The sequence below is a fragment of the Ranitomeya variabilis genome, chromosome 7 (assembly GCF_051348905.1).
Source record: "Ranitomeya variabilis isolate aRanVar5 chromosome 7, aRanVar5.hap1, whole genome shotgun sequence".
NCBI lineage: Eukaryota > Metazoa > Chordata > Amphibia > Anura > Dendrobatidae > Ranitomeya > Ranitomeya variabilis.
The window spans coordinates 218,779,181-218,806,229 of NC_135238.1; the positions used below are offsets into that span (position 1 = coordinate 218,779,181).

General features: G+C 41.3%; 1 protein-coding gene across 4 annotated transcripts in view; it reads right to left on the reverse strand.

The window, feature by feature from the left end:
* GALNT13 (polypeptide N-acetylgalactosaminyltransferase 13) overlaps window positions 1-27,049 on the reverse strand; it is a 371,281-nt gene that overhangs the window by 7,585 nt on the left and 336,647 nt on the right. For 3 of the 4 annotated variants that reach the window (XR_013217812.1, XM_077272937.1, XM_077272935.1), the window contains exon 10: window positions 22,427-22,561. Coding sequence is in view for 3 of the 4 variants with exons in the window: in XM_077272937.1 (XP_077129052.1) it covers window positions 22,427-22,561 (135 nt within the window). In the remaining variant the exon portion in view is untranslated. Of the gene's footprint in view, window positions 1-4,327; window positions 4,358-22,426; window positions 22,562-27,049 lie in introns of all 4 variants that reach the window. The other variant, XM_077272936.1, reaches the window with a different exon arrangement.

The following is a 27,049-nucleotide window of genomic DNA, read 5'->3' on the forward strand; positions in this document are numbered from 1 at the left end:
TATGATACGTTGGTAGATGGAACGAGACATGATGCCTCATATGTACTCATTTGGATTCTGGTCTGAGAAACAGGCAGGCCAGACCATAGCATCAATTCCTTTATCATGCGGAAATTGCTGACACACTTCAGCCACATGAGGCCTAGTTTTGTCATGCATCAGAAGGAACCCAGGGCCGTTGCACCTGCATATGGTCTCACAGTGGGTCTGAGGATCTCCTCCCAGTGCCTAATGGCAGTCAGGGTACCTCTGCCTAACACATGGAGGGCTGTGCAGTCCTACAAAGAAATGCCTCTCCACACCATTACTGACTCACTGTCAAAGTGGTCAGGTTGATATCACAGTAGTGTGATTGACTTATTGAGTTACACTGTGTTGTTTAAGTGTTCCCTTTATTTTTTTTCACTGTGTATATATACTGTATATACATATACACACACACATAAACACGTGCTGTACATGTGTGGCACCCCAGGAGTCCGGTTGCCACAGTGACATTGCCTTCCTCAGGGGGGTGATGCTATGCCTGGAAGCAAAGAGGGGTCCCCTTATCAGCTGATGTCTGCATTTAACACCTTTCCTGACTCCAAACCAGAAGGGGGAGCTCAAACTCGGTTTCAAGGGAACTTCCCTATAAGTTCTGGTCTGGAGGCGGGGTTAGTTAGTGCTAGTCTGAGAGAGTCAGTATGAGGGAGCAGACAGAGAAGGATGAAGAGGCAAGAAGTGAGGAGAACCTGAGGGACTGGAGCTGTGACTGAGCTCACCCCAGGACTGTGCGCCGAAGATTGGACACCGGAGTCCATGGTTGTGTGGGAACTGCAGGTCCCACAACCAAATCAGGAAGACAGGAGATTGCAGGTCTCCTGGCCCCATTGGACACCCGGAGGCACAGCAGCATACAAGAGCCTGGAGTCACCACGAGAGAGTGACACCTGGAACAGGCTCAAGCTGCCTGCCATGCGGGTAGTGTTTCACTTAGTGGACAGACTGAGAGGGACCCCACCTGGCTAGGGGGACTCTGAATTGCTTCCAGGCTTCCCAGATCTCCATCACCAGCTGTGACTTGTGACTCGGACTGCATCTTCAACCTGAGATTAAAGGTAAAGAAATTACAGCCCTTGTGTTCCCCACTCATTTCCTGCACCCTCATTCCTGCACCCCAATGTCCACCATCTCTCAAACTGTTCTGGTAGCCCTGGGGCCCCGCTCCACCTGTGGGGAGCCAAACCATCTCAGCTGCAACACCACCGGCCCCAGCGGTCCCCTGAAGCAGCGTCGGCCATCTATAGCCGAACTCCACAGGTGACATCACGTGAAATCCCCTACAAACATTCCCTCATCACTTTTATTGCACGCCCAGGGCCACAGACCGGGTCACTGCTGCCGTGACCAACCCTTTAAGAATCATAGGAACCCGGCTCCCAGTACCCCACGGCCCTAGCTAGTGTCGCACATGTTTTTTCCTTTTTTTTTAATTACTTTGGCTGTGCAAAAGTAGTAAAATACATTATATATTCTGTATTCTGGGGATGACTGCGATGTTCACAATACCAGAATAAATATATACAGAATAAAGCCAAATGTATTTATATTGTAGCGTATAGTGAATGCTATAAGAAATAAAACAGAACAAAAAAAAATTGGTAAAATTGCTGTTAAAAAAAAATTGCTGTTTGTATTTCTCTTTAACCCCCTTCAAAAAGAAAATAATAATAATAATAATAATAATAATAATAATAATGATGATAAAATAATAATAAACATGACAGTGCAGGAGCCAAGTGCACACACACAGTATCAGTACAGGCGCTCTCTCATTCCTCTCTTGTCTGCATCAGCCACTCGCTAATGTGTGATCCTGTGCACTATGATGAAAAAAGGCAAAATCTAGAAATAAGCCCATGCCCTCATAAGCAATGATCAAATGTCCTAAAGTGTCTCATTCAATGATGTGATATATAATATTCCAGATAAGTGTTTTGGAGTGCTGCACATAAAGTGTTAGACGTAATGTTTTACAATATTTCATGGCTCTTTTAAGATCAGAGAACACTCTGAAAGTACAAAATCATTAATGTTAGTCAGCCAGAAGCCTCCACATCAGATTCATTACACTTATCTATTACATTTTTATTCTATTACAATCAAAGATGGAATATGAGGAGAAATTCTGAAAAACTACAATTCTGCCATTGTTTTTTTTTCAGGTTTCACTTTCACGGCATTCATTGTGTGTTCAGAAAAGACCTGAAAATTTGATTCTCCAGGTCAGTACGATTACGGCAACACAAATGTTTTTTTTTTTTTCACTATTTTAGAAACTTAAAACAATTCTGAACTTTGTTAATTAAAATTATATTTATGTCACCGTCTTGGAAAGCAATAATTTTTTTCGTCAATATGGCTGTAAGGCCTCTTTCACATGTTCTGTTATTTCTGGAACTGGAAAAACCAGTGCCGATGCTATCCGTGTCTGTGTGTTACATACATGTGGCATAGGTGTGTAATCAGGGTGACATGTACCAGTACCTGGTAAAAGCATCACAGTTAGCGCTGTTCCCAGGCTCTGGGTGCTGAATACAGATCTCATCATTGTTGCCTGGTCTCCCTGTGATCAGCGAGACCAAACGACGCAGATGAGACTTGTATTCAGCACCACCATCTGTGTATTGCATATATAAAATAAATAATTAAATTTAAAAAATGTTGTGGGGTCCTCCTTCATTTTACTAACCAGCTGAGGGAAAGCAGATGGCTGGGGGCTGATGTTAATATTCTGGGAAGGGGCCAATAGCCATAAAGATTCCCAGGCCATTAATATCAGCTCACAGCTCTTTGCTTAGCCTTTACTGGTTATTATAGGTGAGACCACCAAAAAAAATTATGTGGGGTGCCCTCCTATGTTTAATAAGCAGCAAAGGCTAAATAGAAAGCTGCAGTCTGATCTTAATAGCCTAGGATGGGGCCATGGATATTGGCCCCTCCCAGACTAAGAACATCAACCCTCAGCCATCCCAGACATGACTCATTCATTAGATGCCCCAAATCTGGCACCTAGCCTGCCATCTTCCCACTTACCCTGGTGCGGTGGCAAGTGGGGTAATAGTTGTGGGTTGATGTCAGCTGTTTTATGTTCACTGACATCAAGCCCAGGGGTTAGTAATGGAGAAGTGTCTATCAGACACCCCCATTGCTAACAACGTAGTCAAATTTAATAAAGACTCAGACAGACTAAAGTCCTTTAATTGAAATAAACAATCGCTAACCCTCCTTTACCCATTTATTCACCGAAAAAGAACGTTATAGTCACCTTTCCACCGATTATCAATTAATGCCCATGTCCCACGATGAATTGATTGGTTTGGTGAGCGGTCACATCAGTGATGCGCCCTCTCAACACACCAGCAGGAATACACTGAGCTTAGCATGAGAAGTGCTGCCAGTGACCAGCGGTAACCTTAATTATGTCACCGCTGGTCACACACAACCACGTTTTCACGCTCAGCTGAGTGTGTTTCGGGTGACATGGTGAGGGGTTGCATCACTGATGTGACCGCTCACCAAACCATCCGGATCATCATGGGACATGGGCATTAATGGATTATTGGCGGAAAGGTGAGCATAACTTTTCTTTTTTCTTTTTGTTGAATAAATGGGTAAAAGAGGGTCAGAGAGTTTTTATTTCAAATAAAGGACTCTATGCGTTTATGTCAATTAAAGGACTTTACTCTGTCTGGGTCATTATTAAATTTGACTACAGGGTTAATAATAGGGGTGTCGTACAGACACCTCTCCATTACCAACTCTTGGACTTGATGTCAGCGGTCATAAAACAGGTGACATCAACCCCACAACTATTACCCCACTTGACACGATGGAAGTGGAAAGAGCCATAATGGGCGCATCTAATGGATGCACCATTTCTGGGATGGCTGAGGGCTGATGTTCTTAGTCTTGCAGGGGGCCAATATCCATGGCACCTTCCTAGGCTAATAATATCATCCCTTATCTGTCTATTTAGTCTTTGCTGGTTTGTAAAAAACATCAAAAATACCATGTCATTTTTTGGGGATCTCTCCTATAACAGTAAAGGTTTGCATTAGGTTTTATATGTTTCTCTGATTTATTGATATTTTTTCGGAGTTATATTTTTTTGATTTTCACACAATGTTGGAGATGGGTAAATCTGTTGAGTTGCTTGGTGCTGCCTGGTTAATATCTATGGTTATAGGACATGGTGGGAGTTGAGTGTTTAGTCATGTATGCTCGACAGAAATACAATTGTGTATACTAATCTACATTTAGAAATATTACAAAAATGTCTTACCTCAAAATTATATTCCCATTTACCCGCATACTGACAAAAAGGAAAAACACACAAGAATGAATCACATACGATTTAATATGGCAAAGTATGAGACTGCAGCTTTATACAGACTGAGGCCGGATTATGAAGAACATGTAAAGGGAACATACCGCCCATAATAGCCAGTCAGATTCTGTTCTAGTTGCACTATATTTTGTAATGTCGCCCTACAGTGCAGTAAAGAATGAACAAACAGACATCACAGATCAAGCAGGACTGTCCCGCTGTCTCGGCTGGTTAGGATTATTATGTCCCAACTTCAACTGTACAGAGCAAAGATGTCTTCACCGTTCCATCTGTAATTTCTCAGTTCCTTTTTTGACACAAGAATTTGATGGTGTTTTTCCCAGGATGCGAACTCAACTAGTGATGGGCAAACCCATGGATGTTTTCCGGTCCGAAGGGTTCGGCTGAACATTTTAAAAAACTTTGGTTCATTTACCAGAATGGTAAAATGAAAATGGGGGTCTCAAACATCTGGCAGTTCTCACGCTGTCATCTGTGTGACAGCACTAGAAAAACTGGATGTAATCGGCGGTAACCTTTCAGGTTGCCACCGGTTGGAACGCTGCAGTTCCCAAACTGTACCACACCCATACAGATGACAGTGTGTAAGCCATCAGCTGTGACCGGCGGTAAAAAGGTTACCAACGGTCACAGGCATCAACTGATGAGAGTACTACTATAAGACACCACCATTACTAACCCCATAGACAGATTGTAATAAAAAAGACACAAAGTCCTTTATTTGAAATAAAACTACTCACCCTCTTTTACCCATTTATTTTCAAAAATTAAATATAAAAACAATATATTCTTCACCTGTCAGACGATAATCCATATGTCCCACAATGCACTTCAACTCTGCTACATCTGGATTTCATGGTTGAACAGTGGCGTGATGCGACTACTCAGCTGTGAATCCAGGAGAACACTGAGCCGAGCCTGAGAACTCAGCTGCAGCACCGAGCGGTGACGTTAATAGGGTGAGCGGAGTTCACATTTGATGAACTCCGGTGACCTCACTGATGTCAATGCTCGTGAGAAAATTCTCAACTATGAACTCCTCCCACCTTATGGATGTCAACACTCGGTGCTGCAGCTCAGTGTCTCATGGATTCACGGCTGAGCAGTCACATCATGCCACTACTCTGCCATGAAGTCCAGATGTAACTTTTGCAGTGCGGCTTTCCTCTTTTTTTGGTTACATAGATAGATATTCCATCACAATTTCATATGATGTTTTGTTTTCCTCTGCAGTAGACCTACTTTGAAAATAGTGGAAAAGCCGTCACTTTACCTTTCACCGGAAAATTTGAGCTTTTACAGAAAATAAAAAATAAACCCGTGAATCCCCTCGTAGTTACAACATTGTTATATAAATGGCCTCCGTCTATGGGCTGTTTGTTCTACAGCCGGCGGTGCTTTCCTATCCTGGTATAACTGTATAGCCTGGGGGTTGGAGTCTGTCATATGGCGCTTGTGTGTAATTCAGTTACTAGAGTTCATTAATATAATCTGCAGAATGATAAATAATTAATGCTGAAATGGTAATTAAATATTAACGTGTACCTGTCATTTCCTAATGTGCCGAGCTTACGGAGGCTGCATCGCCGCTGTGGGATCTGTGAGGAGTGTAAAGTTAATATCCCCCGATTCAAAGACTATGCTGGCTATCTAAATACAATGGAAATGGACTGTAAAAATTCAATCTGATAGATGGCTTTCTACCCCTAAAATAAATAATATAGTATCGCTGAATTCAGAGGGAGTCTTATGTAATAATGTCTATCAAATAACCATCTTTAAATCGGGCAATAAAAAGGGGCAATGTCAGCTCTTCTCACACGTCTGTTTTTGTTTTTAGCAAATATTTGTATTTCCTATGAAATAACAATTCTGCGTGCTTCAAATTAAAAAAAAAAAAAAACTTTGTATTGTCATTGGGTTCTGCTATTTTTCCTCCTGGAAGTATTTGAATTACTGTATTTAAAAGAAGGACTTGAAAAAAATCTACCTATCAAACTGTGCAGGAGCAAACCCCACAAAAAAGGGAAAATTTGTCAATTTTGTCTGACATTTCCAGGAGGAATAACACAGTGAAGAGTTATAAGAAAAGAAGTGATGAGGGGTGGTCTTAAAATAAATTATTTGAGCTACCTAAGAGGGTATCTCTACCCAGACAGATAAACATTTGCTGTGCTATTCAAACACATATTTTTTAAGTTGTATTTTTGAAAAGTAAATTTTTTTGGAGGGGGAGGAGTCAATAAAAAAAATAACATTTTTTTTTTTTAAAGTATGAACTTGGATGTGAAACAGAAACATGGAGTAAGACCAAGCTGTGGTATCAAAATCGAGTCCCGGTCTATTTCATAGTTTAATAACTGTAAACATAAATCCTGAAGCGTCTGGCCACAAATCAGAGCCTCGCTGTAAACATGACATCCATTCCGGTCATAGCCACAGCTCCCGGAGGCTGGCAGGGTCCGTCTTCCCCAAACTAGCGGTCCCCTCACACCTTATTACCGAGCTCTGCCTACTGGATCCCAATGAGACCTGGCAGTCAGCTGAAGCCTGGCTTATCTGGATGGACGGGATCCTTCCCTTCAAAGTTGTCAACTTGGCTTTTTATTTTTTATTGACAGCTTATTAAAAATTCACGGATAGTCACTATTTTTTACAGACACATTGAAAGATAAGAGCAAAACGAGGTCAAGAGTATTTTTAAACAAATATATCAATTTATTAAATAAATCACAAGAGATTAATATATCAATTCAGAGTATCGCAAACCAACAGGAATATAGAGGAATTCTAGCAGGAGATAGCAAAATAATAAAGAGCAGAAGAGCATCATGAAAATAGTAGATAATTATAAGGACCACTTTAGAGGGGCCTATTGCTTATGCTCCGATTGTCCCAAAGAGAACATCATATGTCTCTAAATAGATAGATAATAGATAGAAAGATGATAGATAGATAGATAATAGATAGATAGATAATAGATAGATAGATAATAGATAGGTAGATGATAGATAGATAATAGATAAATAGATATATAGATAATAGATACCGTAGATAGATAAATAGATAGATAGATAGATAGATAGATAGATAGATAGATTGATTGATTGTAGACTAAACCCAGGAGCAGACATGAGTGTCCAAAATTGTAGGTTGATAGTCCAAGAGAAGGTATGTACAGTAGAGCAGGACCCATCAGAGGGAGGTCACCTTGCCATGGTTGATGGGCACACATGAATTGGCCAATTTTTGAGCTAAGAACCTTCATTTTCTTTCATTTCCATAAGTTTAAAAATGTTTTTGAAAAATAATTTTTGGAGTAGTAAAATCAAGATTATATGTTTTTAATGTTTTTCTGTGTTTTCACATGGCCTAAACTTATACATAGTGCTGATGTGCTTCTTTTTTTCTATCTAAAGCAGTCTGGCAGCTTGCACATGTTCACACTTGGGTGGTGCTGGTCAGTTTTCTTATATATAGATAGATAATAGATAGATAGATAGATAGATAGATAGATAGATAGATAGATAGATAGATAGATAGATAGATAGATAATAGATAGATGATAGATAATAGATAGATAGATAAATAGATAGATAGATAGATAGATAGATAGATAGATAGATAGATAGATAGATAGATAGATAGATAGATCGATAGTAGATAGATAATAGATAAATAATAGATAGATAGATAGATAGATAGATAGATAGATAGATATTGATAGATAGACAGATAAATAGAAGATAGATGATAGCTAATAGATAGATAAATGATAGATAGATAATAGATAAATAGATAGATACATAGATAATGGATAGATAGTAGATAGCTAGATAATAGATAAATAATGATAGATAGATAGTTAATAGATAGATAGATAGATAGAAGATAGCTAATAGATAGATAGTAGATATATAGATAATAGATGGATGATAGATAATAGATAGATGGATGATAGATAATAGATAGATAATAGATAGATAATAGATAGATGATTGATAGATAGATAGATAGATAATAGATAGATAGATAGATAGATAATAGATAGATAGATAATAGATAGATAGATAGATAGATAGATAGATAGATAGATAGATAGATAGATAGAGAGATAGGTAAACAGGCCTGTATATACAGAGTGGTTGGGCAGGGCCTCTTAGTGCCCCATATTGGGGGAGGCGCTGGGGTACGTGCCTCCCTATAATCTGGCCGTGTGCAGATGATGCAGTTGTACAATGTCCGGCCATTTTCCCTGTCTCGTTGCTGCACATCCCGGATATAAGCCTTTGATGCCTCTTACACATACGGATTGTCATCTGTGATCCAGCATATACACTATATATACTCTACTCTTGACTGTGGGTTTAAAATAAAAAAGGACGCCCCCAACTACAGCAGAATAAAGGCCGACCCTTCTATCCAGCCAAACAGCTGGCGATCTTGAGAGAACGTCCAATTAGGACGGGGACAGAGAAGGCGCCTGGAGCTGCCGTGTATTTTTATTTAGCTCCATTTATCTTCTGTGGAAATTGTCTCTCTGTGGCGCTGCTGATGAGTGGCCATCAGATGTCATGTCACTGTTCACATCTCAGTGCGCTCTGCTGAGTAAGGATCGGCTGCAACTAGATTCACCACTTACATAAAGCTGGCGCCCAACACTCGTAAACACAATCATAACAGCGCCATCTAATGGTCAGATTCTTTATAGCACCCGATACAGTTAATGCTCTCCCCATCACACTGTGTTACTGACGCTGAACACATAACTATTACAGCAGATTATAAACATTTTACTACCAGCTTTCTACTAGAGGGAAAGGTCAGAAGATTTTATATGCACTAATAGTGGAAATTATATATATTCAATATCAATATACAGTATCATCTGGTGTAAAGGTTATATACCTGTAATAGTCACATACAGTTATCTATTCATATGTTCTTTATGTAATTATGCTATAATGGCAAACGCAGAGAGTTTGTATATTTTTTCTTGTTTTGTATATATTATATATGCACATTTTACATATTTTAGCCTTGAATACTATTGCAGCCATTCAGTGTCTAAACAGTACCCCTTTACAATGCATAAATATACCACCACACAATGCATAAAAATACCACCACACAATGCATAAAAATACCACCACACAATGCATAAAAATACCACCACACAATGCATAAAATACCACCACACAATGCATAAAAATACCACCACACAATGCGTAAAAATACCACCACACAATGCATAAAAATACCACCACACAATGCATAAAATACCACCACACAATGCGTAAAAATACCACCACACAATGCATAAAAATACCACCACACAAAACATAAAAATACCACAACACAATGCATAAAAATAACACCGCACAGTGCATAAAAATGCCACCGCACAATGCATAAAAATCCCACCGCACAATGCATAAAAATACCGCCACATAATACACAGAAATGCCACCGTACAATGCATAAAAATGTCACCGCACAATGCATAAAAATACCACCACACAATGCATAAAAATACCACCACACAATGCATAAAACTGCCACCGCACAATGCATAAAAATACCACCACACAATGCATAAAAATACCACCACACAATGCATAAAACTGCCACCACACAATGCATAAAACTGCCACCGCACAATGCATAAAAATACCACCACACAATGCATAAAAATGTCACCGCACAATGCATAAAAATACCACCACACAATGCATAAAAATACCACCACACAATGCATAAAACTGCCACCGCACAATGCATAAAAATACCACCACACAATGCATAAAAATACCACCACACAATGCATAAAACTGCCACCGCACAATGCATAAAAATACCACCACACAATGCATAAAAATGTCACCACACAATGCATAAAAATACCACCATACAATGCATAAAAATACCACCACACAATGCATAAAAATACCACCACACAATGCATAAAACTGCCACCGCACAATGCATAAAAATACCACCACACAATGCATAAAACTGCCACCACACAATGCATAAAACTGCCACCGCACAATGCATAAAAATACCACCACACAATGCATAAAAATACCACCACACAATGCATAAAAATACCACCACACAATGCATAAAAATACCACCACACAATGCATAAAAATACCACCAAACAATGCATAAAACTGCCACCGCACAATGCATAAAAATACCACCATACAATGCATAAAAATACCACCACACAATGCATAAAAATGTCACCGCACAATGCATAAAAATACCACCATACAATGCATAAAAATACCAACGCACAATGCATAAAATTGCCACCCCACAAATGCCTAAAGATACCACAGTACAATGCATAAAAATACCACCAAACAATGTATAAAAATACCACCAAACAATGCCTAAAGATACCACCACACAATGAATAAAAATACCGCCATACAATGCATAAGAAATATCCTCACACAACATTTAAAAAAACATAGAAAATACTACCATCCAAAGTATAAAAATTCCACCATCCAATTCATAAAAAATATTACCATAAAAGGCATCACATATAGTCCCATGCAATTTACTCCTCATCGGGTAAAAAAAATACTACCACGCATTAGAAAAATACCACCATACTATTCATAAATGTACCCCCATACCATACATAAAAAACATAATTCTATACTATGCATTGAAAATATGCATAATGCATTAAAATATACCTCCCATGTGATGTAAAAATAAACCCCCTATACAAAGCATAAAAACACCTTAATTACAAAAAAATGCAGTCATAAGAAATGCAGCTGTAAAATGTATAGATAAAAAAAATAAGTGCATAAAAATGCCTCCATATGAAGCAGAATTATACCGCTTATACAATGCATAAAATACCTCCATACAATGAATAAAAAATACTGCCAAGTAATGCATAAAAAAATACCACCTTTAAGAAAATACCCCCACACAACGCATGGAAATATTACCAATACTATATGCATTGATCACCTTGATAGCCAACATACTTTACAAAGTTGCTATCCATCTTTCTTCTATTTTTTTGTGGTTGTGATGGCAGCATAAAGTGTGAATATACAGAATAGATTAGATCTTGGAGCAGAGAAACATCTTCCCGCGTGCACTAAATCTATACTGACGGAGCTACAAGGTAACGAGCACCTTGCGTTTTTTTGTAATAATTGATTTGGCTTTAATGAGTCATCCGGGATTTGGATTGCACTGATTCTTCTTTCTGGTGCTTTCCTCATGGGAGAAAGAAGCAGCAGTACCACACCGAGACCATCCCGGGGAATGCACGTTGTATCTGTATTATTTATCATAAAGGGATGTGATATTTATTCCTGTATGTGCAATGCACACTGGGTGTAATAAACTAACTTCTCTCCATCGATGTAATGATCAGAGAGTAAAACTTTAGTGTCTGCAATATCCACTATGGAGATTATTGGTTAGAAGTGTCCCCCCAATGAAAATCTGCGGATCACAGCTTGAACTGCATCGGAGGATCCCAGTGATCAGATCTGTAAGGTGACCTGGAGGTAAGTGTTCAATTCTTCTGCAGCACCCCCACTGGTAAAATAAAGCATTACACAACTCACTTTCAAATTAAATATTCAGATACTAAGAAGGTATTACCTTCTGAAGAACAGATAATATCAGGATCAGTGGGGGTCCGACCGATGGGACGTACATACGGGTGTCCTGAGTCCTCAGTTTTAATTACTCGGTAATCTATCATGTACAGTTCCATTCTATTTAAACACTGCACCTATGCTCTCACTGGGGTCCCAAAGAATAAACTGCAAAATGAAAAATTAAATTCTGACCTGTAGAGCCAGATTTCTGAAGACCCTTGAGTCTCAGAGTCCTCTTTGCTGACGATTTCTCCTTCTCACCTTCTAGGAGCGAGAACTGTTTAATTCTTCAGTAGTGACAAGCGAACCAGAACGTAAAACTAACTGTCCGGTGGTAAACGCTGAACAACGAACTTCTCCCGGGAGTCTGTTGTAATGTTCGGAATTCAGGGGGAAGTCCATGAGCGAGAGAGAAAGAGAGGAGAGAGACCCAAGGTCTGCATTGTTTTAAATGGGGTTCTGGTTCAAGTTTGGGTACAGTTCTAGTACCGACCCAAATTTTGGAATAAAGTTTGGGTCAAGTACCAGAACCCAAACTTCCATGGGTCAACTCATCCTTACTCTTCAGTCAATAGAGTTGCACGATGTTTTTTTTATGTTGAACGAGCTGTTCATTTCATTTTTGGCTCCATACAACTTTCTTTTATTTTCTTTGTATTCCTTTTTTTTTTGAGAGCCAAGTGACCATTTTGACTTTTTTTTTTTGCACTCACATTTTATAATAATATAAAATTGCAAGCGGTGCTGCCAAATATGTAATTTTTTTAACTGTCTTTTACATTTTTAATGTTTCGGGAAAAGTAGAATAATTTGAACAGTAATATATTTTTTTACTTTTTTCCTTTTTTTAAAAAAAAAACTTTCATTGATTCTTTGTTGTTTTTATTGTGTTTTTTTGTACAATACACTGCAATATTGTAATACTGTATTGTATAATTATCACTGTCTGGGTAACATAGATATACTAACATTGCAGACAAGGAGACCTTCAATAGGCACCTGACTGCCATGACAACTCCATTTCTGATGAAATGCCGTGTCGTGGCATCTAAGGGGTTATGATGGGTTAAGCTAGCTCCGGTTGCAGCAGTTAGACCCAGGTGCTCACCAGCAGCATCAAAGGGGTTAAACTGCTGTGGTCAGAACTAGATCCGATTACAGCAGTTAGGACCAGATTCTGGCTGTACAAGACAGCTGACACCCGCGCGGTATGGAACGGGTGCAGCTCCTGAACTTGCGACATACATGCAGTGTGCACAGGGCCGAGTGATAGGTCCAATGGGTGCTGGCACTGTCCCTGCCTGCAGCCAACCCTAGTGGCAGGATATGAGCTTACTATACTTGTATACATTAAAGGGGTTAATATTGATGACGTATCCTTAGGATAGGTCATCAATGTCTGATCGGTGGAGGTGCGACACCCCCCATCAATGAGCTGTTCCTTGTGTCAGCGGCGACCAAAACTGCTTAGTTGAACAGCTCCGTTGACTGTAAAGTGGCCGCTCAAATCAATAGGGGCAGATGCGCAGTACCCGACTGCGGCCACTATTCCATTGTCGGAGCTCTGCTGCTCCATAATTGAGCAGTTCCGGCCTTCACTGACCGTGGGAACCGCTGATTGGCCGGATTACCGGCTGTCTTTCCACATCAATGAGACATTGATCACCTATCCTAAGCACGGGCCATCAATGTCAAAGTCCCAGACAACCCCTTTAAATTAAATAAACAACATGTAGGAAACTTTCCCTATTGATAGTTAATGGCACCCAGACATTTATCATTTATCAATGCATCAGAAAAGCAGACTCAGCAGAGCACTAAAACGCAGATATTACAGGGGTGGTCCAAAAATGACACTGATTTAATTTTTGGGGCATTGATAAATATTTTTTCATTTATTCACCCATGAGCTTAAACATAAGTGCATAACGCAAATAACCAACATCTCATAGTATTAACTCTATAAACTAAGCATAACACCCGTTACAGGAAATGCCGGTCCTAAGGCCACGTTCACACTGTCAGTATTTGGTCAGTATTTTACCTCAGTATTTGTAAGCCAAAACCAGGAGAGGAACAAACAGAGGAAAAGTATAATATGAACACGTCACCACTTCTGTATTTATCACCCACTCCTGGTTTTGGCTTACAGATACTGATGTAAAATACTGACCAGATACTGAACGTGTGAACGAGGCCTTAAGGAGTTGTTAAACTGGATAATAAACAGTGGTTAAAATGATTTCCATTTACTAATATACTTTCATTTCCAAATCTCCAGCAATGTCCTGTTAACAATGTTGGTTCCCGGGTCCTGGAAACTCCGATTCAGCACTTGTTTTGACACAGGAGAGTCTTCTCCATGAAGGGGTCTGTCTGACCGGCTCATTTCAATAGCTAAGCCAGCCCCTTCCTCTGTGAAGGCTGATACGCAGCCAGAGGAGGGAATGGCTTACCACAAAGAGAGGAAAGGAAGTCCTTAGGCCTCATTTGCGGATGAGAAAATCGGACTGAGTTTTCTGATCAAACTTTGATGAGTGTGGTACGAGTGTCATCCTATTTCTCATACGTGGAGAAATTAAAAAAAAAATGTAAATATCCCCCGTCTCCATTCTGACAGTCAGTGAAAATCGGACCGCACAGGGATGTCATCCAATTTTTTCATGGACCCATTGACTCACATTGCCACTTTTGATTTGACCCTCGTGTGAAGGAGAGAATGGCTAATGAAATCAATTATTAATCTTATGGGTCGCCCCCCAGTAAGGCAGTGGGGTACTCGGAGCCGGGCCCTTCGGTTCTCAAGGGGGATGTCATGGTGGCTGACCCGGTCCGTGGCCCTAGGGATGTCCGTAATAAAAGGGAAAGTCTGTATAATGTTCGTGATGCCACCTGTGGTTTTCGGTCAGGGTGACCGACGCTGCTGTGAGGGGTCCGCTGGGGTGATGTTATGGCAGCTAGATGGTATACCTTCCCACAGGTAAAGTGTATCCCCAGGGCTTCCCAGAGGTGTAGATGGTGATGGTGGATGATGTAAGGCGCAGTGAATAACGAGGACACAAGGTTGCAGTCTCTTTACCTTTACTGAAGGCTTCTGCATCCACATTCCAGGGTACGGACCACAGAGTAGGCAGAGTCCAGCCGGTCTGAAGGCAAATCCAGAGTCCCCCTATCCAGGTGGAAATCAGTAGCCTTCCTACTAGCGCCTGTGTGTTGTAGTACCTCCCTGCTGAGCTTCTTGGTAAGGTCCTCACAACTGTTGTAGATGCTCTAGATGTTATTTCTGTCATGTCGGACGCTGTTTAGACCAGGTCATTCGACAGACAGCGGTAATTCCGCTTTTGACCACTATGCGCTCTTTGGCGTCGGCTAGATTTTATCTAGCTGGTCCAGGGTTAAATTACCTGGTGCTCGGATTGGAAGCTGGGCCATGCCCACTGCCTTTAAATAGTTCTCCTGAACATTGGGCGTCGCCGATTATAGCTTCTGTCTAGTGCTTGGTTTTCTCGGTCTGGAGTGGTGAGCTAGGAGTTGGAGTATCGTATCTGGTGGTGTATTTCCCTTTGTCTTATTTACTCCTTCCTATATTTGTTTTTATTTTGCCCTGTGCATTTATAGTGTATTTTTGAGTGACTGCGGTGTGGTGTATATTTTCCATTATCCTTGTCTGTGCTAACTGTGGGTATTGGTGTATGATCTCTTCACTGGGTGGTGGTTTCAGCCTAGGGTTGAAACAGGAGACAGGGAGAGGGTGGAGGCCTAGACATGCACACCATCAGTGTAAACTCTAGGTAGAGGGTCAGTCAGGATTTCCCTAGTCTGAGGGAAATTGCAGGGGCCCGGGTTATTAGCTCTTGTCCCCCTAGGTCTCTCGTGACAATTTCTTCTTCTCTGTCCCCCAGATGGTATGGATAGGACAAACCCGTATGACTGATGGCCTGAGGCTTTTTACAGGGACCCTAGAGACGCCCGACCCCCACAAGTTGCCATCGTGTCTCCTAGGTTTTAAGCTCGGGCAGCCAACTTGGAATTGACTGTCCTGCCGGTCTCTGGAGCAAGGCTTGGAGACGGTTGCTCCCTCGGTGTTCCGGCCACCAGCTACGTGCCTCAGAAGGAGGCAGCCTATTTCAGGGCAGAACTCCTGGTGTTATCTCCTTGTGCTATGACTTCGTTTCTCACCCTCTACAACACAATTCTCTTTGTGTCCTTTCTTAGGATGCTGCCTCACGTGGGGCAGGCGCAGCTCCGTAGCCTTCGAGCTATCTAGCCCTCTGACAGGATCCCACCCCTGTCAGGGACCCTCTGTCTGCAGCTCCAATGTTCCTCCTTTCCCCCTGTCTGCTTGACAGGTGTTGCCTGGGCAAAGCCCAGTCAGCTTCTCTCTAACTTCCTATCCAGCCCACCAGTTTTACCCTTCTGTGAGGAGTGCACTAGTAGATAGGAGCAAGGCTCCCCCTGGTGGACTGGAGTATGAAGTGTGGTGTATGGTTTGTGATACCTGGTAGGAAGATCTCCTTTATTGCCATCAGATGTAACATCACTCCCCCTGGTGGAAGAATGACATTACTGCAACGACCAGGACTCTGGGGCGCTGCACTTACATAAGCTAGTAATATATGTGGCGAGGCAAGATGGCTTCTACATCCTGGAACTACGCACTGGAATCCTTGGAATGTGAAGTGGATACACTGAAGACCATATATGGAAGAGACCAAACATGGACCTATCATAGACTGACACGATGGCTGCTCAGAAGCTGTGCGACGCCCTCTTCCTGCCTGCTACATGATCTTTTGTTTATACCAATAAAGTTCAGTATTGTGCCAGCTTTTGCTGAGAGAGGAGCACACATCTGACTCTGTGTCTAATGTATTTCTTCTTTGCATGCACTTTTCTCATATTTATTAGGTCAGGGGCAGGCAATCACTATGATCTCACCTTAAGAGATCACCCCAACACTCAGATGACAATCGGACATGTGTCCTTCACTTTCCGTTGACCACTTAGTCCGAGGAAACAAAATCGGATATGTGAGTGGCCCCATAGACTATTACAGGTAGGAGAGCGGCCATAAAATGAAGGATGGCCCTCGTACACTAAAACCCTGATCCCGGCGCCTGAGGTGGAGCTATGGAGTGGGGGTTTGATTATGAAAGTATATTAGTCAGGTGAATTAGGGCTGTGCTTCTTTATTCCCTTTACGAGGGGACTATGGATCCAGGCAGGATCTCATGTAATGTAATGGAGATGTGAGCGGAGAGCCGTACATCACCGGAGCGGAGGAAATAACATGTAAGGCTTCAATCATAGGAACTTGGCAGCCGAAATGAGATCAGCCACGGCTTTCCCTCCGCTCACTGTCACCAAATCTAAAGATCTGTTTCCATGGGACGTCTTTTTAGTCTTCTTAAATGCTATCTAAAATGCCATGAGGGGAAAGTGGACGACCTTACATTAAGGTCGGCTTTAATCTTTAAAACCATGACAACAGAGAAAAAGCAAGATACAATGGAAGACACGGAATTACGGTGCTGCGCTCGGGGATCACGGACGTGCTTGGGGCTTTGATGTTACTCTCCAATAAGCAGGTTTTACATACTTGTTACACTATGAATTTATTTATAGCCATCCGGGTGGATATACTGTCGAAAACAGGCACTGATCACAATTAGATTTTTTTGGAGCAGATCTGCTCCAAAATCCTCCACGAAAAACACTTCCGCTTATGTGCACACAGAGCTTTTTTGCTGAGTTTTTTGGAGCAGAAACTGGGTATGTGCCCACGACGCCTTTTTCTGGCAAAAAAAAAGTTCAAGAGAATGAACATAAACATTTCTATGCAAAAAACTTCTCAAAGTCTAAGACTATAATCACTTCAGGTTTCTAAAAGCACCAAGTGGTTAAAGAAAAGTGACCGGTCCGTTCTACTGGCATTCTCCACTTAGAAGTCAATGGGAAGACAGCCGGACATCTTTCGGAGCATTTTGCAATTGTTTTTGGTTCAAAACTGCCAGCAGTTTCTTTACTATTCAGGCTGGGGTCACACATGCGAGTTTTACGGACGTAAGAGCGCAGAAACTACGTCCGTAAAACACGCATTACATACGGCACAATTATTCTCAATGGGGCTGCTCCTATTAGCCGTATATTACGGTTCAGTATTATACGGCTTTCTACGGCCGTACAAAATCGCAGCATGCTGCGTTTGTCAGCGTACTGCGCAAATAATACGCCAATGAAAGTCTATGGGGGCGCGAAAAATACGGATTCCACACGGACCTGCAGTGTGACTTGCGAGAAATACGCAGCGCTGTTAGTGAAAAGTCGGTAATTCAATTGCCGGCTTTTCATTTCTCCTGCACAAACCCGACAGGATATGAGACATGGTTTTCATACAGTAAACCATCTCATATCCCCTTTTTTGTTGCATATTCCACACTACTAATGTTAGTAGTGTGTATGTGCAAAATTTCAGCGCTGTAGCTGCTGAAATAAAGGGTTAAATGGCGGAAAAAATTGGCGTGGGCTCCCGCGCAATTTTCTCCGCCAGAGTGGTAAAGCCAGTGACTGAGGGCAGATATTAATAGCCAGGAGAGGGTCCATGGTTATTGGCCCCCCCGTGGCTAAAAACATCTGCCCCCAGCCACCCCAGAAAAGGCACATCTGGAAGATGCGCCTATTCTGGCACTTGGCCACTCTCTTCCCACTCCCTGTAGCGGTGGGATATGGGGTAATGAAGGGTTAATGCCACCTTGCTATTGTAAGGTGACATTAAGCCAGATTAATAATGGAGAGGCGTCAATTATGACACCTATCCATTATTAATCCAATTGTAGGAAAGGGTTAAAAAACACACACACACATGATTACAAAGTAGTTTAATGAAATAAACACAGCGGTTGTTGTAATAATTTATTGTTCTCCCATTCCATTTCCAGGACCTCGCTTGGCAACATAATAAACGCACAAGATACATACCTTCTGCTGTCAGATCTCGTCCCACGAAGTAATCCATCTGAAGGGGTTAACTAATATTACAGGCAGGAGCCCTGCAAATGCAGCTGTGCTCCGTGCTTGTAATCCCCGGGGAATGAATGAAATGTAGGTCATTGACCTACATTTCCTTCAGTCGCGGTGATGCGCCCCTGCTGGATGTTCTCATGAACTGCAGCCTGGGAACTTTTTCCCACGCTCCAGGTCATATGAGGACATCCACCAGGGGGCGCATCACCGCGACTGAAGGAAATGTAGGTCAATGACCTACATTTCATTCATTCCCCGGGGATTACAAGCACGGAGCACAGCTGCATTTGCAGGGCTCCTGCCTGTAATATTAGTTAACCCCTTCAGATGGATTACTTCGTGGGACGAGATCTGACAGCAGAAGGTATGTATCTTGTGCGTTTATTATGTTGCCAAGCGAGGTCCTGGAAATGGAATGGGAGAACAATAAATTATTACAACAACCGCTGTGTTTATTTCATTAAACTACTTTGTAATCATGTGTGTGTGTGTTTTTTAACCCTTTCCTACAATTGGATTAATAATGGATAGGTGTCATAATTGACGCCTCTCCATTATTAATCTGGCTTAATGTCACCTTACAATAGCAAGGTGGCATTAACCCTTCATTACCCCATATCCCACCGCTACAGGGAGTGGGAAGAGAGTGGCCAAGTGCCAGAATTGGCGCATCTTCCAGATGTGCCTTTTCTGGGGTGGCTGGGGGCAGATGTTTTTAGCCACGGGGGGGCCAATAACCATGGACCCTCTCCTGGCTATTAATATCTGCCCTCAGTCACTGGCTTTACCACTCTGGCGGAGAAAATTGCGCGGGAGCCCACGCCAATTTTTTCCGCCATTTAACCCTTTATTTCAGCAGCTACAGCGCTGAAATTTTGCACATACACACTACTAACATTAGTAATGTGGAATATGCAAAAAAAAAGGGGATATGAGATGGTTTACTGTATGTAATCATGTCTCATATCCTGTCGGGTTTGTGCAGGAGAAATGAAAAGCCGGCAATTGAATTAGCGGCTGTTCACAGATATCGCGCTGAATGAAATCTAAATACAGAATATATATATATGTGTCTCAATGACATATATATATATATATATATACTGTATATATGTTTTCCCTAACATTTGAGCACATAAATCCATTAGATGTCGGTTTTGCAAGCCTGCGCGAAAATCTCGCAGTACGGATGCCATACGGATTACATACGGAGGATGCCATGCGCAAAATACGCTGAAACACCCTGACTACGGATCAATATTTTGGGGACATTTCTCCGTATTACGGCCGTAGTACGGACGTATAATACGTGGCGTATTTTCTTACGCCATGTGTGACCCCAGCCTCAATGTGACAAAAACAACCAGAAAATGATAGTAAAAAAGACTTTACAAAAACCAGGATAAAAACTTCCACAAAACAAGCTGGAAAGAGCGCTCAAAAAATGACCAAAAAAACCCCCAAAAAGATTATTACGTTAAAGAAAAACACCACTTTTCTAAAATATCTTCTGCTTGACAAACTCAGGTTCACCTGAGTTTAAAACACAATGGGGGTGTATATTAAAGCTTTTTCGCCAGATTATTGGGGAAAAAAGGCTTTGAAAAGTCACAATTTTTTTGCACAAGGTGACTTTTCATAAAAAAAATGCAACGTCTGGTGTTTTGTCATTATTACCGCAATTCTGACAAAATAGGAGAATCTGGGGCATGAAAGGTCATGATGAACCCCGCTAATCAAATTCATGATGGGCGGTGGGGTTCACTACACAACAACTCTTAATCCAGAAAAGGAGTAAAACTTATGGCGAGGGGCAGATAGCGGCACTTGCCATCACATGACCCCCTAATTTATTAAGACGGGGAATGAATCAGGAGCATCCGCTCCAACATGAGCCCTCATCATGACCGGTGAGAGAATCCCCATTGTGTGCACATACACACTTTCTGCTCCAAAAACTTCTCGAAAAACTCTGTGTGCACATAGCCTTAAAAAAACTCTTGGAAAAGTCTTCTTATTCATTTCTATGGAAAATCCATGTTCCTATTCAAATGATTCGTTATTGGAAGGTTTTTTTGCCATGAAAAGTTTTGAAGAATATCTGATGGAAGAAGAAAATGCAGGTCACTTCTTTGAAGTCGATCCTAATGGAATCTAGTCCAAGCTAGGCACTGTCCAATCATAAGACTGCAAAAATTGCTTCTAAGAATAAACTTTTCGAAAAATGTTCAAAAAGACTTCAAGGAAAATATAAATTCCTGCAAAAACTAACTGCGAGTATGGGCACACTTTTTGCTGAGTTTTATGAGTCTTTTTGCTGAGTTTTTGGAGCGGAAACTCAATGTCTGCCAGGTTTCCGTCATTTAATTCGAAAAAATAGTGCAGCGTGCTATTTTGCTTATAGAAGATACATTTTTGTATTTGTGCCCTTTTTTTGCCTAGTTTGGTGTTTTTCGACAATTTTTCATTTGTGCCTTATTCTTCTAATACTAATTTGTACATTTTTTTAATCTATTTTATTTTATGCAAATGTTGCTTATTTTTAGCAGAACAGGCACTAAAACTTTGTAAAAAAAAAAAAAGGCAAAGGCAAAAATAAAAAGCATTTTTTTTTTATTTTGTGCAAAATTCATGAACACGTGCGACATTTTGAAGTATTGGGTTAATAAAAAGTCAATGAATACCACAAGATAAAAAATGAAAAATGTCTTAAATAAAATCATAAATAATTAACCAAGACCTTAGTTTATTAGTCTGGGAGGGGAGATCGTATGCATGTGTGTATGCATACCAATACATGATGGCTGTCAATCACTGAACAAGACCACCCCCTGGACTCCTAAACCTAAACTGAACAAGGCTTTGAATAATCACACTGTAATATAATATTCAAGAATGTTGAACCTATGAGATCAATACATGATCACTGTAAGGCTGGCCGCAGGGTCGCCTATTGTTTCCCAAGAATGGGAGTCCCAAAGCCCCTTGAGAGTAGTAGTGCGCATGCACGACCACTGCTCCATTTACTCCTATGGGACTGAAAGAAAGGTTATCTCCTTCCTCCCCTTAGAAGTTAATGAAGCGTTGATCACTCACACTCACGCGCTCTACCATTCAGTCACAGAGGTGTGCTGATCTTCGGGCCAAATATTGATATTACTTGGTGAACTATTTAAAGGTAACCCGTCTCCTGTAAGCACACCCCAACCCTTTGACTGACAGCCAGCTCTGCAGCGGCACTTTTTTTTTTAGGTAGAATCCACCTTAAAAAGGCATTATGTGCAGATACCCTAATACAGAACCTAAACAGATCAATAACCCATAGTATAAGTATCACATACGTGTCCAATCACAGACCTACCTCCGCGTCATATTCCCAGAGCTGGTTACCTCTCATGTGATGGCACTTGAGCATGATGACCGGGCCATTGAGTCGAGAGACGTCCAGGCATAAGTCATCGGTACGAATTTCTTTATCGGCCGTATAGGAAAAGACCTGAAAAAGAGGATTGTATCAAAGGGTTAAGACTGACATAAAAGTGTCTGTTACTCTAAAGCCATTGTAGGTAACCTCCTCCCTCTGTAACCTATCAAAATACAAATATCAATTTATTTCCACCCCTAAAATCACATACTTTCTCCATGCTCCCTACCGCACATAGGTAACGTTAGCGGAATTAGGCATATTCTAAAGCCCCCGTCTCACATAGCGAGATCGCTAGCGAGATCGCTGCTGAGTCACAAGTTTTGTGACGCAACAGCGACCTCAGTAGCGATCTCGCTATGTGTGACACGTACCAGCGATCAGGCCCCTGCTGTGAGATCGCTGGTCATGTCGGAATGGCCTGGACCTTTTTTTGGTCGTTGAGGTCCCGCTGACATCGCTGAATCGGTGTGTGTGACACCGATCCAGCGATGTCTTCACTGGTAACCAGGGTAAACATCGGGTTACTAAGCGCAGGGCCGCGCTTAGTAACCCGATGTTTACCCTGGTTACCATCGTAAATGTAAAAAAAAAAAAACACTACATACTCACCATCTGATGTCCGTCAGGTCCCTTGCCGTCTGCTTCCTGCTCTGACTGAGTGCCGCCGTACAGTGAGAGCACAGCACAGCAGTGACGTCACCACTGCGCTCTGCTCTCACTGTACGGCGGCGGCACTGTCAGAGCAGGAAGCAGACGGCAAGGGACCTGACGGACATCAGATGGTGAGTATGTACTGTTTGTTTTTTTTGGTAACCAGGGTAAACATCGGGTTACTAAGCGCGGCCCTGCGCTTAGTAACCCGATGTTTACCCTGGTTACCCGGGTGCTGCAGGGGGACTTCGGCATTGTTGAAGACAGTTTCAACGATGCCGAAGTCGTTCCCCTAATCGTTGGTCGCTGGAGAGAGCTGTCTGTGTGACAGCTCCCCAGCGACCACACAACGACTTACCAACGATCACGGCCAGGTCGTATCGCTAGTCGTGATCGTTGGTAAATCGCTATGTGAGACGGGGCCTTAACTGTGAAGTCCTCCAGCTGTGCTGCCATCTACTGTAATAAACCAGAAGGCACCATACGGTGACAATAATGAGACAATTGGGAGCCTTTATTCTTCCCATCCAAAATCTCAGAGAACATTTTTTTTTAGGAAATTTAACATAGGTTATAGAGTTGTAGTTGGGGTCCGTGAGGTCTGGCAGAATCTGCAGACGGAGATCTTATTCCTGAACTTCCTATCTTATATTGTTAAGTAGGCGGGATCTAAAACAAGTATGTGTAGCCTGGGTGCAGTGTAATGTGTAGCAAATTGAACTTCCTGGATCAACTTCAGTGCAACAAGATACAGTCTTTCACTGACGCATACAGTGTATGAAAAAAATGAACTCCCTTCACGTGCACAGAATTTATGAGCAGTTACAAAGTCTGATTTATTAACCTGTTAACTGTGACACTCAGTGCCTACTTACAGACAAGCCATGAAACAAGAAAGTCAAGGAGTCAGGCGTCAAATACCAGGAGAGCAAGTGAAAGGCAAAAAGGGTAAGGTGAAAGAATGGTCAAAAGTCAAAGTCTGAAGTAACAGACAGGCAACAAAGATCACAGAATGTCAAAGGGGCAATACAATAGAATGGTCAAAGTCGAAGGTCATTTAACAAAGATCAGAGAATGTCAAAGGCAAAGGGGCAATACAAAAGAATGGTCAAAGTCCAAGGTCATTTAACAAAGATCAGAGAATGTCAAAGGCAAAGGGGCAATACAAAAGAATGGTCAAAAGTCAAACTCCAAGGTTAGGCAGCAAAGATCAGAGTATGTCAAAGGCAAAGGGGCAATACAAAAGAATGATCAAAAGTCAAAGTCTGAGGTCACGCAACAAAGATCGGAGAATGTCAAAGGCAAAGGGGCAATACAAATGAATGATCAAAAGTCAAAGTCCAAGGTCAGGCAACAAAGATCAGAATAGTGGAACTCTAAGCACAAGGCACACCCACCACCGAGCAAATCTACGATTGGCAATGGTCTGACCATATTCAGTCTGATAAATAGCCAGATAATCACCCTGAACAGGTTACACCTGGAGGAAACCCAGCAGGCCTGGCCACATTGGGTGGCAGGGCTGTCACTGACTATACTGATAGCTCAGCATGCCCAAGATTCTATAGGGCAGCTGATCTATCACTCACTATGTCTCTAGGACACAGTGAGAGGTGGAATCATGACATTAATGATCTGTGTGTAACCAGCTCAGCACCTGCTTCTTACAGCAGAGATCATTGCTATCTCTGATCACTGCTGTTTAACCACTTAAAAGGAATCTGACAGCAGGTTTTTGCTATGTAATCTGAAGGCAACATGATGTAGCAGATGAGACAGATTTCAGCAATGTGTCACTTATTAGGCTGTGTGCTGTTGTTTACTAACAAAGATGGTTTTATCATCAGGAGATTATCACTGTCAGACTAGCTGCCTTGTGCCAAGTGGTCCGACCACGCCCCCTCCTGTGACAAGCAGCTCACTGTCAATACACAATGTACACAGAAAGCTGTGTTATGTGCGGGGGCAGCACTCTGAGCTCTGCTACATTTAAAACTTCTGATTGTGTCACAACTGCTGCACCCAGTGAACTAAGTAATACATTGTTGGAATCAGGGTCTCTGTCCCTACATCATCATCCCTGCAATCTTTCAGCAGGTTCCTGCTATGTAATCTTATGTAGGGACAGAAACGATGATGACAGCGATAATTCACTTAGTTCACTTAGTTTATTGGGTGCAGCAATACAATCACAGTTTTCTCTGGTGCAGATGTAGCAGAGCTCGGAATGCTGAGATGTGTGTAACCCCACCCATACCACTGATTGGCTGCTTTCTGTGTACATTGTATATTGACAGAAAGATGCCAATCAGTGCTGGGGGTGCGGTTAGACCAGATGGACAGTTGTACTGTAGTGATAATCTCCTGCTGGTAAAACGCTGATTGTATTGAAACAGCAAAACACAGCCTAGTAAGTGATACATCGCTGGACTCAGGGCCTCTGCCCCTACATTATGGTGCTCTCAGATTACATAGCAAAAACATGCTGACAGATTCCCTTTAAAAGTATTAAAAACGTGCATAATTTAGGCATTATCGTTATTGAAAGAAACTAAATCCCCCCAAATTCCTTTTTTTTAACCATTTGGATTTTTTTTTTTACCCCGTTTCTCAGTTCGTTATGTTCTACGGTCTTTAGTGTCATTAAAACTACAACTTGATCCCAGAAAAACAAGCCACCATATGGCTATGGGGAAGGAAAAATAATAAAGTTATGGCTCTTGGAAGAAGGGGAGGAAAAACAAAAAGCAAAAAGAATAGTATTTCCACATTCTTCCTCTATTCCACATACAGAGGTGGAGGTTCCCGTGCGGGTCCTATCCCAGGGAGACCAACATTATTTATCGTGTGTGGGTGCATTTAATTGTTGAAAGAAAATGAAATAAATCAATAAAACTTGTGGTTGTCATGGAAACACCATTCACTAAAAGAGTAATAGTATAGAAATCTATTTTTGAAGTGCAAAACATAGAAATGTGTTAAAAAATAACTGTGCAGCTTCACAGTGTTAATCATTTACTGTACATTACTATTTCTCAATGCTGAATATAAAAGCCGTAATTTATAAATATTCCCCAATATAAGTATTCACAAACGTGGTAATAAATAATAAGGTGTAAGAAAAGCAGAGTTACTATTTCTCTGCAGGCAAAAAAAGGCTGAAGACACAATGGCTGCGATTCATCATTGTCTTAGCAAAATAAGGTTCTTATAGGGACTTTTGTGTTTGCGCCTTTTTTGTTTATGGTGATTATTACCATACATAGCAATACTGTGACATCGCTGTATAGAGTAGAAGCCACCAGATGATTGTGGGTTCAAGTCCCCTAAGGGGACTAATAAATAAAGTGAAAAGTTTAAAAAAAAACATAAAAGTTCAAATCACGCCCTTTTCCTCAATTAAAAAAAGGTAATAGAAAAAGGTAAAAAAAAAATACACATATGTGATATCACCGTGTCCAGAAAATTCTGATCTATGAAAATATAAAAAGACAGTGCAACACAGAGGCTATGAAAGATGCAAAATGTTTAATTATATTCAATTGCAAAAAAGATATTTAGTAAAAATGCATGCATTTAACGAAAATTACTAATCTCAACAGTGTCCAAATCCTTTAAATGGATTCTGTCAATAAGATTAAGTCCTCAAACCACGTATATGAACATACAGGTCTTTAAAATGTAAATCCATCAACAATTTTATATCTTCTATCTGTTGCTGCATTCCCAAGTTAACAGCATTTTAATTATTATACACAGGAGATGTTAAGTGCTCTGGGCATGACAGAGCACTTAAGGAGGTTGCTTTCCCACCCAGCACCTGTACTGACATGTTTAACTGATTAATAGAACACTATCTGTGTAACATTAGACGTTAGGTGATAAAATTAGATAGCGAGCTATCCA